Genomic DNA, 16,237 nt, shown 5'->3' with positions numbered 1-16,237 from the left:
GATTCTGAGGAATAGATTTAGTACGGAGATGAAGAGGAACTGCTTTTCCCAGAGAGTGGTGAATCTGTGGAATTCTCTGCCCAATGAAGCAGTGGAGGCTACCTCAGTAAATATATTTAAGACAAGGTTGGATAGATTTTTGCATAGTAGGGGAATTAAGGGTTATGGGGAAAAGGCAGGTAGGTGGAGATGAGTCCATGGCCAGATCAGCCATGGTCTTATTGAATGGCGGAGCAGGTTCAACGAGCCAGATGGCCGACTCCTGCTCCTATTTCTTATGTTATACTCTTATGTAAGAACTAAATTATAGAGTTGAGGTGAGGGTGACTAGTCTTAACACAAGTGTCTATGGGACTGATAGTGGCATCAAGAGTTTTGAATAAAATTGGAGTTAAAGAAGAAATTTCTCGGCTCGTGAGGATTAAACCCAGCACGAAGAAGATAGCTGTGACTGTTGGATACCAATTATCTCAACTCAGTCTATCACAGTAGGACCTTGGGAGAATTATCCTCTGGCCTATTATCTTCAATTCCATCAGTGAACCTCACTCCCTATAGCTTTATTAGTAGTGAAGTTCACAAATCATTGTACAATGTTTAGTTCAATTTGCTCCTGTGCAGAGACTGATGAAATCTACCCCCATATATGGCAATGGCAGACCAACATTGAAATTTAGTTTGATGAATGGAAGGATCTAGTTGCCTCAGTGGGTAGGGCCTCAATGATATTCAAGAAAGACAAAATCCTTTCCTTCAATGTCAACAAACCAAAAAGGAGGGTGGTGCACATGCTGCCATTTACATTAACATTGTTGAGTTTGAGAGTGTTGAGGGCTTCATGTTCCTGGATGTGAAACTAACCAATAAACTGTCTTGGCCCAACCACATTGATAACATGGCCAGGAAAACTCACCAGCACCTCTTCTTTCTCAGGAGGCTAAAACATTCGGCACTTTTAACAATTTTTGTCAGTGCACCATAGAAGGCAGTCTGACTGGATGGCAACTGCTCTGTATGTGACTGTAAGAAACTGCAGAGAGTTGTGAGCACAGCTCATCACAGGAAGCAGTCTCCGCTTTATGGACTTGCTATAGGCCTATAGTTCTCGGTATAGCTAGCATAAGCAAAGGCACCACCCACCCCAGATATTATCCCTTCTTCCCTCTTCCATCAGGTAGAAGATAAAAAAGTCTGAAAGCGTGTACGACAAGGCTTAAGGACAGCTTCTATCCCACTGTTATCAGACTTCTGAATGGGCCTCTTATATGTTAAGATGGACTCTTGCACTAATTGGTTACCTGCACTGCACATTTTCGGTAGCTTTTACACTTGGTTTTGCATCTTATTGTTCTATCTTATTCTGGCTCAATACACTGTGTAATGATTTGACCTGTATGAACAGTATGCAAATCAAGCTTCTCACTCTATCTTGGTATGTGTGACGATAATAAGCCATTACCAATACACCTCCCTCAGATTCCTTACATCACAATCTCACTGTGATCTGTATATAAGATGTCCTGAAGTTTTTTTATCAAAGTTTCTCCATATCTCTGTCAAACCTTATTGTAATTTGCTCTAAATCGTAGAATTCCCAATCCATTATTATGTAACAGTACCTTCACCATGAAGACAGTAGAGGTTCAAGAAGTTTATGAATATCGCCTTCTGAAGAGGAATTAAATGATGAAACTCATATTCCATAACGAGCAAATAATTTCATGTTGGCCAGATCTATGAATTACTTTTTCCTCTATTATGAATTAATTCCATCATAATAAATTATTGGCAACCACAACTTGAAACATGTAGAAAGGTCTCAATTGATATCTTTACTGTGTTTTTAAAATTCATCTTATTCCTTAAATTCTCACTCAATCTCCTTGATAAAATAGTTCCAAACTGTCAAGCCTTTTGCAAATCTCATATAAAGACAGGATTTCATTAATATGTCAAAAATTGATTGTTACTTGCACTAGTTTTCGTACTAAATAAAGATTGAAATTTCTATTTTTCTGAATCTATTTCATTAGTTGCTGAAAAAAATCAGTAAATATAATTGTTGTCTACTAACTGCAAAAATGCCTCATTCTAGAGACCTAACGCCATCTAGATACATTTTTAAGCTATGTCAATGTTTCATCAGTGAATTAAAAATCTCTTTTAAATATTTTTGGGGCTTCAGAAATGGGTATCTCCTGGTAATGTAGTGGAGGTAAGCAGCAACTATTATCTTTCTTTCCTTTATTGCTTTAAAACTCAGCTTCAAGGGATTCTATAATCTCTTCTGTGTGCCACGAATATCTGTAGAGCAATGTTCAGTATAACCAAACAAGCAAATAATTTACAATGATATGAAATATAGCGCACATTTTACAGGTTTTCAGTTAAGCTGATAGAAAAATTAACAATCATTAATATACTATATGCAATTTATAAATAGAAAGTGAATGCAGAAACATTTACCAAAGTAAAAAGGAAACAATATAACTTACTCTAATATCCAATAGAACTACACATTTTCTTCTAAGTGTTAAGTATAAAAGCATTTTTTAACTAATTAGACAACAAAATGCTTAATTAAACATTCATTGCTTACAATTTCTTTCAGATGCTAAAAAAAATTATCCTTTACTTACCGGAGCAAATATCACCATACACATTTACAGAAAAAATTATAATCCACTTTCACTCCACAAAGAAACAGAACCTGGCTCATGCTAAAATTTGGAAATCCTTCTTGTGGACAGTATCTCTCAGACTCACTTTAAGAATAGATGTACAGCAAAAGAGAAAATCAACATGAGAGACAGAAATACCAAATCTGGCACTGCCTCAGTTGTATTTGTTGAGGGCAGCACATTCACATTAGAGAAGAAATGCTGCATTCTTACTGGAGGAATCTGAGTCTGCAAAAAAAATGGGCAGACTTTCCAGAAACCACAAAGCTATTGACAGCTTATAAAGGTGGTCAAAAACAGGAAGGTTCTTGATTCACGCAGTTTATAAAACAACAGCTTTTGCCTTTGAGAACTTCTCTCGCTTCAAAGCAGACATAAGTTTAATATAATACAGCATATTAAAAATCTCTTTTCAGCAGTGCAATATGTTGTGCCTCATTTTATTTTGAAAATGCCTGATCGCTGACAAATAATTTATTCTGCATGAGATATTCATGTTACTTTCTGAGTGCCTGCTGCACTTATCAAAGTTATCAAAGGAACTGTTGCTATTAAAACAGTTTTAGACAACAGAGACAAAAAAATGAATAGGATATAACTAAAAAGACTGGTGAATAAACTACTTAGAGTAAGAACTAACAGATAGACATATCAATAGCAATACTTTATACATATATCTCATAACAGGGATTAATATCAGGATTTCAGGCTTTTTAAATAAATAATGTTGGAATATATCTTTATTTTCAATAGTAATACACATTCATTTATCATCTGTACCAAGTGATGTATTTACCTAATTTTAGTTTTTGGATCTGAGGATAGATCTCAATATTCTGTGTATTACATTTGTTGTTGGTACTATCCGTTATTCTCACTGGGGCAGATTAAACAATTAACACAAAACTAGGAGGGGAATATTTAGTTTTACACAGCAGTTACTGCGGAGAATCAGCCAGCCAGTTCAAAATTGGTCAGAATTCATCATCTCCATTCCCAAGGACCCTCATTGTAGTGCATCCTTCTTCATTAAGCTAGCCCATATAACGTCTCAGATGTCTACTGTGATACTGTTTATGTTTAATACTAACTATGTGATGTATGCCTTTTCTAAAGTTCATATAGTATTCTGAGTCACTCAGGTGAAACATTTTATAAATACATTGGATTAATCATGAGTACTGGTAGGATTGCAGGTTGACTGGTTCAGGCTGGCATTTAACTATATCTTCATGCAGAACACACAAATGGGGCACCTCACCCACCTATAATCAATCATTTGTTTTTAACCCATGAGCTATTCTTCTGGCATGTAAAGAATTGCATAATTTTGCTTTCTTCCAAGCAATAAATGTTTATATACAGTACGTAGGAAAACGACTCGGAACGCATTTTAATCAATGAGATAGTATTTGCATAATTTATGCAACCATGGGGACCAGGCATACTTTTGTGACTCCCTTGAACTCAAGATTTACCATAATCTGCTGAAGCCACTCATATTTAAATCACTGTAAAACTAAACTAATTTCAAAATCTAACCTTTATCCCTGTACTGCAAAAGTTTATTTCATATGCTAGTATGTTTCCATTTTATTAATGGAGAATTTCTGGTTATTCATCTGTCATGTGAATAATTTATTTCATAATTCCAACAGGAATTGACTTCCTGCTTAAGTTTCATATTCTGGAGCGGTCCCAAATGTGTCAATTATAGAAAAGAAGCAAGTTTGATATTATTACTGGTGCTCTTTTGATATCTCTGTCATTAATGCTCGCTTAAACTGCTGGCTGCAGACTTGAATCAAGAGGCTTCTTGAACTTCTGTTAAGCAACAGGAAGGCTCCCTTCTACTATCACTATCAACATATCACATTTTGAGGTGTTCATTAACAACTCACAGGTTATGTGCTTTTTCTCTCTACATGTCTACAACTGTTTATATTATTTCTTTAGTTACTTCAGGTATCAAAAGGCTGCAAAGAGTGTTGTGCACAGAGACGAGGACTTTTGATGACTTCAAGGCTTCAGGACTACTGTGTTTTTTCTTAGATTCCCTTGAATTAACTTGAAATACTGGTAGAATTGACAAAGGGCATGCAGAGCAAAGCAAACTGTGAGGTGAGTAAGGAAGGGGATTAGGATATTGTTCACTGTATAATCTAGAGTTTCTTGGAGGGTCAATCTGAAAATTGTCAATCTGAAAGATGCCTCTACTTCCTTAGAAGTTGGCGCAGATTTGGCATTTCATCTAAAATCTTGGCAAACTTCTATACATGCAGGTGGAGAGTATCCTGACTGGACGTATCACACCCTGGTATGGGAACGGCAATGCCCAGGAATGGAAAAGGCTACAAAATGTGATGAAGGCAGCCCAGTCCATCACAGGCAAAGACCCCCCTCCCAACAATGAGCACATTTACAACGAGCCCTGCCACAAGAAAGCAGCACCTACCATCAATGACTCTGATCATCTAGACCATGCTCTCTTCTCACTACTACCATTGGGCAGGAAGTATAGGACTCTTAAATCCCCCACCACCAGGTGCAGGAACAGTAATTACCTTACAACCGTCAGGCTCCTGAACCAGCGTAGATAAAATCATTGACCCCAGTGATGAACAATTCCATAACCTATGGACTTTCAAGGAGTCTACAACCTAATATAATACATCCATTTATTTTTATTATTTGCATGACTTGTCTTATTTTGCACATTGGTTGTTTGTCAGTCTTGGTTATTTATATATTTTCGTAAATCCTATTGTATTTCATTATTGTAAATACCTGCAAGAAATGAATCACAAGCTAGTATATGTTGACATACTCATAGTTTGATAATGAACTTATTTTGAGCTTTGAACTTTTGAAATGAGAAGTTCCACACTGAGATATCCTGTTTCATCCAGACATAATCGCAGCAGAGATGTCCACTTCCAATCACACAAGACCCTACTGTGACTCTATCAGAAATATCATGTAATGTCTCAGAGCTTTCCGCCTTATAAAATACACACCTGCGACAGAGGAAATGCAAAGTTTACCAGACTGATTTCTGGGACTGCAGTTTTATTGCATGATTAAACAGACAGGGATAAATCACTTGAATTTACAAGATTAACAATTTTAAAGATTAGCTTTATTTGTCACACGTACATCAAAACAGCGAAACGTACAGAGGAATGCATCATTTATGTCAATCCAAATTGACAAGAGTTATCTTGGGTAGCCCACAAGTTTTTCCAGACCTCTGGTGCCAACATAGCATACTCACAACATACTAACCCTAACCACACATCTTTGGAACGGGGAGGAAACCTATGCAATCATGGAGAGAACGGACAAATTCCTCAGAGCCGGCAGTGGGAATCAAGAATGAGAAGTAACCTCAGTGAAATGTACAAGATTCTCAGAGATTCACAACAACTTAGAGATGAATTTTCCTTGGCTGGCTTGTCCTGAATCATGAGTCACAGTTTTAAAGTAAGGGTCAATCACTGAGGACAGAGATAGTCCTTTAACTTAAAGGTAGTGAAACTTCATGAATATTTTCAATGCACAGAAAGATCAATTTTTATATATTAAAGGAAACAAAGAATATGGGGTTAGGGCAGGAAGTTAACATAGTGTGAATAAACAGATATAATCTAATCGATTGGCAGATCAGGTAGTTGGGGCCACAATGTCTATGTTCTTATGTTTTTAAAATGAATTCAGAACAGTGCAGAGAGCACATTGCAACTGGCTATCAAGGATGGGAACTTCTGACTGACTAGCTCCTTCCAACTTTAGAGCTTCTCAAAGTCTTGTAGTGTGGTTTCCACTAACAAGTTTCTTAAGGCTCTCCATTCAAAGGGCCTTTTCATCTTTTGATCTGTCTCAATGGAGAACAGCCAGTTTAGAAATCTAGCTACTATATCAGAATTACAGGCTTCCTATGGTGCATCCAGTCATTGACTACAGGAATAGCATATCCTCCTTATTAGTTGCACCAAATTGGACAGTAAAGAGATTCCATTTCTTCAATGTGAAACTAGAAAGTGAATGGGGGCCATGTTTCAGGCAGGCCAATACCCTGTATTCTAGCAGAACCCCACTTGCATTCAAAGTACCAGAACAAACCAAACAGAGCATTCTGGATGTGTTGGAGCATTTGCTGACGACACTGTTGAAACCTTTAGTGCACAAACTATCACGCACAAGTGCATTACCTGAATTCACTAAGAGTGGTATTCCACATAAATGCTGGAGTGTGGATCAACCATCGGCAATGTACTATAGATGCTTGACATTGGAAATAAAAATACGTCAACCACTATTTCTCCACAGTTGCTGCTGATTTGTTCAGTAGACCAAGGCTCCTCCTGCCTCTGGATATACCCTAAAGTGTCTGACCAAACTGGAGTAAAGAATCATGGTGGTCTATTGTGTGTTGTACAGTGAACAGCAGAAGGAAAAGATTATGAGGCTCAAGACATTGAGGAAAAGGAAGAAGATGACTTTCAGCATTTTAGACTGCTCCTTGCACATGGATAAAAATAAATATAAAAGCAATCCTCTACAATACAATGTACAAGTAATTGTCTTATACATAGAGTGACTGTATGTACATAAAGTGATGCGAGACAATGTCTACGTAATGGTGGTGGAGTGGGTTAATGGTTGGAGCTGTTGATCAGCCTGATGACTTGAGTGAAGTAACTGTTTCTGACTCTAGTGGTCCTGGTGAGAGTAAGTGTTCGGCACGGACTAGAAGGGCCGAGATGGCCTGTTTCCGTGCTGTAATTGTTATATGTTGTATGGTTATATGGCATGGATACTGCATAGCCGCTTTCCTGATGGAAGTGTGCAAACAGCATTTTTGGGTCCACAGTCTGTTAAGGGGTGTTTACAACTTCTATGTACATAGAAGGCCTTGCACTACAAGATGAGTATATGGAATAATAACAACTTGCTGCTGGGCTCTCTTCTTGCAAAGTAATTGGACTTTCTGACAGTCTCGTTTTATTATGCTCCCTGACGTAGGCTAGCCCATCAAATTTCTCATCTGAATGTTCAGCAGCAAAATGATGAAGAAATTCTATCCTTCAAAAGCCAGTAGGGAATTGTGAACTATTTGTTCTGTTCCTCAGCAGAAAGAGATAGGGGGATGAGCCTACAGATCAGATATCTACAGTCAGATAACTTATCAATCATCTCTGCCCTGTAGCAGAGGAATAAAGGAGGTTCCTACAGCATTGATACCAAACAATGGAAGTCTATAACAGTCGTGGAGGGAAAAAGTAGATAAGAACAATACAAACTTTAGATTGTAGAGCATTTATTCTAGGGCAAGTGACTCCTCTGTGGATGTTGGCTTGTAATAAAGAGTAAGTTTCTTTTGAAGGTAAACGCTGGACTCTTTCTGTCTGCATATGCACACAAGACCTGTCACCTTACTAGTTTGTGAGGATGCGTAGAGTAGATGAATATTATGTGACAGCCCTCACTGATGTTTTTTATGTAAGTGATGGGCGTGATTAATTGAGTAGTGGCTGACACTATGATAGTAGTTGATTAAATATAGAAATTAAAGTCCTGCCACTGGCCCAGGCTATTGATGTGCGTGTAGTCTTTGAGTTTCATGCACCATTGCATGCAGACCTTCAGATTTTGGTTGCAGGGACTAATGTTATCACACTGCCTTCTGAATATGCTTCTGACAGGCTTCCAGCCGTGCATATGTCACTCAAATCCACAGCAGCGACAGGAAAACTTTCAGAAACACTTTCACTGTTAAGGGTGTGAAACTCCACTTGAACCTCCAATATCGCCTCAGAAAACCACAGCAACTTGTCCTGATGAAGGGTCTTAGCTTGTAACGTCGACTCTTTATTCCTTTCAATAGGTGCCACCTGGTCTGCTGAATTCCTCCAGCATTTCGAGCATGGTAATCTGGATTTCCAGCAGAATCTCTTGTGTTCATAGCATTGGGTCACACTCTTGTATATTGACTACTGGGTCAGGTTTACTTCTAGGTTGAAAGTGAGAATCTGCATCACCACAATGAGCTTCAAATGGAACTGCCTGTGCTATCAACCCTTGTGAATGTTCAAAGTTCAAAGTAAATTTATTATCAAAGTGGAACCCTGACATTCATTCATGCACCAAGCTAATGAACAGATTGGTGAGCACTGACTGATGCCACACACACAAATGCTGGCCTGTTGCCTGCATTCCACTCAAAGTGCATTGGTTAATTACATACAGTATTATGATTCCTGCATTGGTTTACATGTAATTTTGGATTTATTCCCAATTTACTTTTAATCTTTAATTGTGGCTATTCAGTGTTCGGTCATACAGTAATTCCAATTATTTGCTCATCAAATTAAAAAGACAGGTCAGGACAACTAAAGCAATGTTCGGGCCAGATTTACACTGATTCTTATGTTAGAACACAGATGATGACCTCAAACTTGCATTGGATATATTTTAGTGAGAACGATGGGAAGAACCAATGTAAACTAAATTATATTGTTTTATCTTGGGTATAGGGACAGTGTTGGTTCACAAATGTCAAAAATGTACCGGAGACATATTAAACAGATATTCCCTCTCGGGCTGATAGTGCTTAACTATCACCAGGGAAAGCCTTCGTATGTGTGGAGAAACTAGAGAATCTGGGGCCATTCTCCATAATGAAGCAAATACTAGGAGGAAGTATTTAAAATCATACACAGGTCTGAGCTGCAATATAGAGACTGCTTCTAGTGTCAAATGACAGACTTAACATAACTAGGAAAAGAACAAGGGACAGCTTTCATGATTCAAGATTGTTTAATATAATTTCCTACACACAAGTGTAAAGGAGAATGAAATAATTGTTACTCCTGATCTGATGCAGCACAAAAAACACCACAATAAATATAAATACATAAGATAGATTATATACACAGATTGATTTATGTACATAAAGTAAAACTAGGTACAGGAGGATCTGTACATATGGCGACTGACAGGAGTTGATAAAGTGGTAGGGGTGGGGGTCATGGTGGGGTGCATTAGTGGGTGGAGGTGTTGATCAGCCTTACTGCTTGGGGAAAGTAACTGTTTTTGAGCCTGGTGGACCTGGTGTGGCTGCTATGTAGCCTCCTCCCTGATGGAAGTGGGCAAACATTGCTTTGTACAATAATTTTTAGAAATGGGATTCTTGGAAAATGAAATTTTCTAGTGTATGGGTAAAGAGGGGAGAAGAGGAACTTGATGGGTGACTCTGTCAAATAACCAGCAGAGGTACCATGGGCCACATTTTCTCCTTCTGTGCTCTGCTTATTGAACAGTTGCACTGATTTCCCATTTTGTATTTTCAATAGTTAAGTAGGTTAGATTGGAAACTGCTTTGAATCTTCAAAAAATGTTACATTAGAACCAGGGACATACAGGCACCGGCAGCCCAACATTCATTATCAAGAAGGAGCTAGAAGAGGTCCCTAGAGAAGTCCTTAAAATCAGTAAGGAAGTTAGGGGCAATGAGAAATTCACATACAAAATGGTGAAAAAAAATAGGTCAGCTGCCAAAAACCATATTTGATGTCGACTTTATGGTTATGTATGAGGGAAATAAACAAACTAGAATATTCTTTCCACATGTTTGATAAAATGACTCTCAACACATAATTTCACTTTGTGATCAAGATTTGAAACATTAGTTCAGGAATTGGTTAGACTTCCTCCAAGCCAAAGAAATAAAATTAAAAGACTTTAATCAGCATGGAGCCATGTTTCTAGATTACTAGACAGTTTTCACTGGGAGCAAACCTATGCTCAGTTGTGCCACAACGAGGCCTCTGTCCCACTGGCTTTAATGTAAACTCTAAAAAGTCAGTAAACTTGAGGTGATGGCAGATTCTGTGCAAGAGTTAAGATAATGAAAGAGTGAATCAAATGCCAGAAGGTTTATATAGGCATGGAAAATAGGCTACACAATGTCACATTATACAAGTTGATAAGTTTAATATAGACTCCATACATATTTACAGGCAACAAAACTGGAAGATACTGATATGAGTAATATTACAGTCCTTCCAGATGAGACAACACTTCCCCTGCAAATCTGCTGGGGTTGTCTGTTGTGTCCGGTGCTCTCAATGCAGCCTCCTATACATTGGTGAGGCCCTTCGTAAATTGGAAGACCGCTTCATCGAGCACCTCCACTCCTTCTGCCAAAAGCGGAACTTCACGGTGGCCAAACTTTTTAATTCTGATTCCCTTTACCGTCTAACATGCCGATCCCTGGCATGAATATAGATTTCTCCTTCCAGTAAAAAAAATCTCTCCCCCTTCCCTCTTTTTCTATTCCCCACTCTGGCCCCTTACCTCTTCTCACCTGTCTATCACCTTCCTCTGATGCCCATTCTCCTTTCCTTTCTCCTATGGTCCACTCTCCTCTCCTATCAGATTCCTTCCTCTCCAGCCTTTTATCTTTCCTACCTACTTGGCTTCACCTATCACCTTCTAGCTTTCTTCCTTTCCCTTCTCACACATTTTTAGTCTGGTGTCTTCCCCCTTCCTTTCCAGTCCTGAAGAAGGGCCGCCGCCTGTGGTGAACTACATATACCTGTCTGGACTGCTCCTGTGGCTCCTCCCACAGACCCCTGTATAAAGGCGATTGAGGCCTGAGCCCGGCCTCATTCTCCAGGATGTAGTGTTGTTCATTCTTCCAGTCAATAAAAGCCGATATCTCGCTTCTTACGTCTTAGAGTGAGTTATTGATGGTGCATCACCGCCCAAAACATTGACTGTTAATTTCCATGATGCTGCCTGACCTGATGAGAACTTTGTGTGTGTTGCTTTGGATTTCAGGCATCTGCAGAATTTTTGTGTTTATGAGTAATATTGTAGGTCACTGAAGGTTCATTAAAATATAGAGTAAGTTAGTTGGGCATTATTAAAAATTCATTACAAAGCTCTGGACTTTATTTAATCGTAACACAGGTCACAGGCTGAAGAGCAACAAGGTATCTGGTTTTCGGAATTTCAACAAGATGGTGATAAAAAGGCTTTTGAAATGGTCTTAAGAAAAGTTACAATAATTGTTTCCTTGCTTACAAAATACTTAGATATAATATTCAAGGACTAATATGTTACCTCATATAAAGCTGGGCCCGTGCTCCAATGCATTTTAGTCTTCCTTGACACAATGTTTCAACTCATCTTCAACAAATCCCAAACACCAAGATTGTCCTCTTTGGCACACAGCTCTCAACACACTTGCTGATAAAGTCCATGATGGTGGTGATATACTTATCTAGACTGGTTGCAACGTCTTTGAACATGGACCAGCCTACCAATTCTAAGTGATTATGTAGAAACTCATCTATTTCCTCAGACCAGTGCTGTACAACTTTCTGTACCAGATCTTCATGTTTCAATTTCTGTTTCTATGTAGGGAGAAGGAGCATAGTCTGGTTTACCAAGGTGTGGAAGAGGGATAACTCATTAGGCATCTTTGATGGTTGCGTAGCAATGGTCAAGGGGATTTGGGCTCCGGGGGGCACAGGAGACAGCCTGGTAGTACTTTGTAACACTCTCTTTTAGTTGGGCTTGTTTGAAGTCATCAGCAATGATGAAGAGGGCTTCAGGTATCCTATTTCAAGGCTGTTGACCAGCATTGATGGAAGCATGGTTGGTAGAAAGCCTTCATCTTGTACGTAAGGCCCATTGTCCTGTCAGCTTCAGTTGCTTGGAGTAGGACTGTTGAGAGTGCACAAACTGCAAGCGTCATCTGTATTTGGCAACAAAAGATGAGCTACTGGAGGAAATGAATGGCTTAGCAGTGTATGTGAAGGGAAATAGACAGTTGACATTGCAGGTTGTGGCCCTTATCAGTCCCAAAATGCCAAGTGCCCATTTGCCTCCACGGGTGACCCACTGAGTTCCTCCACCAGGTTGATCTTTCCTGCATTCTGCAGATGGCACTTCTAAGAGCTTACCTGCCAATGTGAGGTTTGGAAAAGCTGTGGTGGCTGGGGAGAAAGAGATGAAGGGAGGAATTATGCATTATCATTTTCTGCTTCTGATCATTGAGCTAATTCCTTAATTCTTTATCTCTACTTCAAATTTCCTCTATTCCCACAGACATTCATCTTATTAACCAGTCTCCAGTGTGGCATTTTGTTGAAAGCTGTGTGATAGTCTGTATCAGCAATGTTTAGTACATTTTTATTAATATTCCATGTATAACTACCTTCTCTTCTAATATAATCTTCTCTTAATCCATCTTCATGTGAAGACATGAGCAAAGTATTCACTTAATATGATGGGAATATCTCTGTCAGTATCTATCAAATTTCCACTGAATCTTTAATATGACCAACTTTCTTTCTTGTATTAGTTGACCTCTTACACATTTTATATTCTTAACATGTCTTAGGTTTCAACATAGGGTTGCTGGTTAATCTCTTCTAATAAGCTTTTCATAATTCCTTCATCATTTTTTCACTTTTCTTCTTACTGAGTATTCACACTGTACTTTTACAATTTCCATAAATCTTTTTAAAATAAACTTTATTTCCTCTGTCATCCAATGTGCATTAGCTATTATGTTTTACCTCTGCTCCTCAAATGAGCCTGCCAAGTTTTATCTGAGTTCTTTCCCATGGTTTTGAAACTACTGTTAACCAAAAATTTAAATTGGCAAAGTGAACCCTCCTGAAGGCAGAGACCTACCCAAGGTTTGCTTGAATAATGGCACAAAGACCAACAATGAAACATACCTGGTTCCATCGCAGATGACATGACTTTGATCGGTCTTATTTCTGGAGGTAATGAGACAGCCTATAGAGGAGAGGCTGCCACCCTGACACAGTGGTGCCAGGTTAACAGTCTCTCCCTCAATGTTCAAAAAACAAAAGAGCTGATAGTGGATTACAGGAGGAACGCAGACAGGCTCAGCCCAATCAACATCAATGGGTCTGCAGTTGAGAGGGTGAGTAGTTTCAAGTTCCTCGGTATACACATCACTGATGATCTCACCTGGACTGTACGCACCAGCTCTTCCACCTCAGGCGACTGAAGAAGTTCAGCATGGGCCCCTAGATCGTCAAGACCTTCTACAGGGCCACCATTCAGAGCACCCTGACTGGCTGTATTGCCGCCTGGTACGGGAACTGCACCAACCTTGATCGCTAGGAACTCCAGAGAGTGGTACGGACAGCCCAGTGCATCTGCGGATGTGAACTTCTCTCCGATGAGGACATTTGTAGCAGCAGGTGAATAAAGAAGACCTGGAAGATTATCGGGGACACCAGTCACCCCAACCATAAACTGATTCAGCTGCTTCCGTCTGGCAAATGGTGCTGCAGCATTAAAGCCAGGACCAACAGGCTACAAGCTCCCTCACGTTGTGGGATGGATGCAAGATTTAAGGAAATTCTAATTCTAAATAAGAAAAATAGAGAACGTTCTGATAGGTGAACTGAAATGGAGAGATGATACTGATAAGGAAGCATAAACATTTCCACTGGCCTGTCAGACTAACTTGTTAGGTTCTGCAATACAACATCTTGACAAGTTAAGGTCAATTCCTCCACGACCTTCTTCCGTCCTACCTATACCATCTTCTCCTGTCTAATACCCACTGCCATGAAAGAAAGAACTCGCACATTGTAGTGATTGCTACCACTGAGCTGACAAGAAGATGAATTATGGTTTCATTGAGTTCCTTCATGTTATTTCATGCTCCTGCCTGATGCACAGCATTTTTTTTTTGTTTAATGAGCTGTATGCAGTGATAGCTCTAAATCAAAAATTAAATTGTATGCAATGAGGTGGAAATGCTCACTGGAAATGTTAGTTATTTTCAGCATTCTATTTGATTTCAGAATTCCAATTCTGACTTAGTATGTTATAACCCCGATGCTGAATTGAAACAGGTCAGGTTTAGATGAAGGGTCATCAAACAGTAACATTTACTCAATTTTTCTCCCTCCTCAAATTCTGCTGAATTTGATGGGGTATTTCCTGCATTCTCTTTAATTTCAGGTTTATTGCTAGTGCAGTATTCTGTGTCTCATGGCTCACCTATTTTATTCCACTCTCCCCGTCCCCATTTGTTTCCTTTTGCATCAGCTTTCAGCACTCTCTCACTTGGTCCTAACACCATCTGTAACAGATCTGTAACAACCACTCTACCTTGCTTCCCATTGCATCAGAGTCATACTTTCTCCACGTGTCCTGCTCTCTGCAACTTATTAGATGCCTGCTTGGTAACAATGTTCAAAGTAAATTTTATAATCAGAGTGCAGATATGTCATCATATACAACCCTGAGATTCATTTTCCTGTGGGCATACTCAGCAGATCTATAGAACAGTAACTATATTGTTGTTGTTCAGTCGTTTAGTCGGGTCTGACTCTTTGTGACCTTGTGGACCATATGGTCCATAGGGTTTTCATGGCAAGATACAGAAGTAGATTGCCAGGCCTTTCTTCTGCATGGATATTGCTGCTGCCCAGGTTGGGACCTGGCTGGTTTTGAACTCAGGACCATCTGCCTTGAAGTCCAGCACTGATGCCTCTGCACCACCAGCCTGTAACAGGATCAATGAAAGATAACCAGAGTGGAAAAGACAACAAACTGTGCAAATGCGAGTATTAAAAAAAAGCAATAAATAACAATAACATGAGATAATGAGATGAAAGAGTCCTTAAAGTGAGATCATTGGGGAGGGAACTTTTCAATGATGGGGCAAGTGAGTACAGTTATCCCCTTTTATTTAAGAGTTTGACGGTTGTGGGGTAGTAACTGTTCTTGAACCTGGTGGTGCAAGTCGTAAGACCTTTGTAGCTTCTAGCTGATGGCAGCAGCAATATGAGTGTATGGCCTAGGTGGTGGGGCTCTCTGATGATGGATGCTGCTTTCCTGCGACAGCGTTTCATAAGGATGTGCTAAGTGACTTCTTCTGATTACAGGGAATTGACCTGAAATTTAACTGTTCCCCAATCCACAGGTGCTGGCTGTCTTGTTGAGTATTTTCAGCGTTTCTGTATTTTATTTCAGTTTTCCAGAGTCTACAATAATTTATTTTTTGTCATGTCTGTAAACTGATCTTCCGTCCTTTCAGTTCACTTTTGCCTCGTTATCTATTTCTTCAAAATTACTCACTTTGTTTGAAATTCTGCCTCCAAGTATCATTTCTCAGTCATTTTTCATTCAATCATCCCTCTTCTTCCCTGCCTCATCTCCTACATGATAACTCTGCAATCATTTCTGTGTACCTTATCCAAAATTCCAAAACTTGAAAATCTCCGACATCCTAATTTTTTTTGAGCACTGACATGACAACACAAATGGAAAATTCCACAAGACACTGGGAGGATTCTCAAGTGTGCACCACAGACGGTTCTGAGAAGTGACATTACATATGGAATGAACAGAAGTTAATGAAAAATAGAAAACACTGCATGAAGTGAAAAATAGAGATATCGATCGTGTATTGAAAGAATGAATTTATTAGTGGTGGAGCAATGCCTCATGAACTGAAAATCAAAGGCAATTACAAATATTCAGCAGAA

At 39.2% G+C, this 16,237-nt stretch overlaps 1 protein-coding gene across 2 annotated transcripts in view; it reads right to left on the bottom strand.

The window, feature by feature from the left end:
- synpra (synaptoporin a) overlaps nucleotides 1-16,237 on the bottom strand; it is a 294,470-nt gene that overhangs the window by 133,891 nt on the left and 144,342 nt on the right. The window contains exon 1 of one of the 2 annotated variants that reach the window (XM_073072307.1): nucleotides 2,640-2,866. The exons of the other annotated variant lie outside the window; for it this stretch is intronic. Coding sequence (XP_072928408.1) covers nucleotides 2,640-2,663 — 24 coding nt within the window. The 5' untranslated portion in view covers nucleotides 2,664-2,866. Of the gene's footprint in view, nucleotides 1-2,639; nucleotides 2,867-16,237 lie in introns of those variants that run through there. 2 annotated transcript variants of the gene reach the window in all.

This window comes from Hemitrygon akajei, chromosome 19, assembly GCF_048418815.1.
Source record: "Hemitrygon akajei chromosome 19, sHemAka1.3, whole genome shotgun sequence".
In the NCBI taxonomy this organism is placed as follows: domain Eukaryota; kingdom Metazoa; phylum Chordata; class Chondrichthyes; order Myliobatiformes; family Dasyatidae; genus Hemitrygon; species Hemitrygon akajei.
This window is presented reverse-complemented; position numbering and strand designations above follow the sequence as displayed.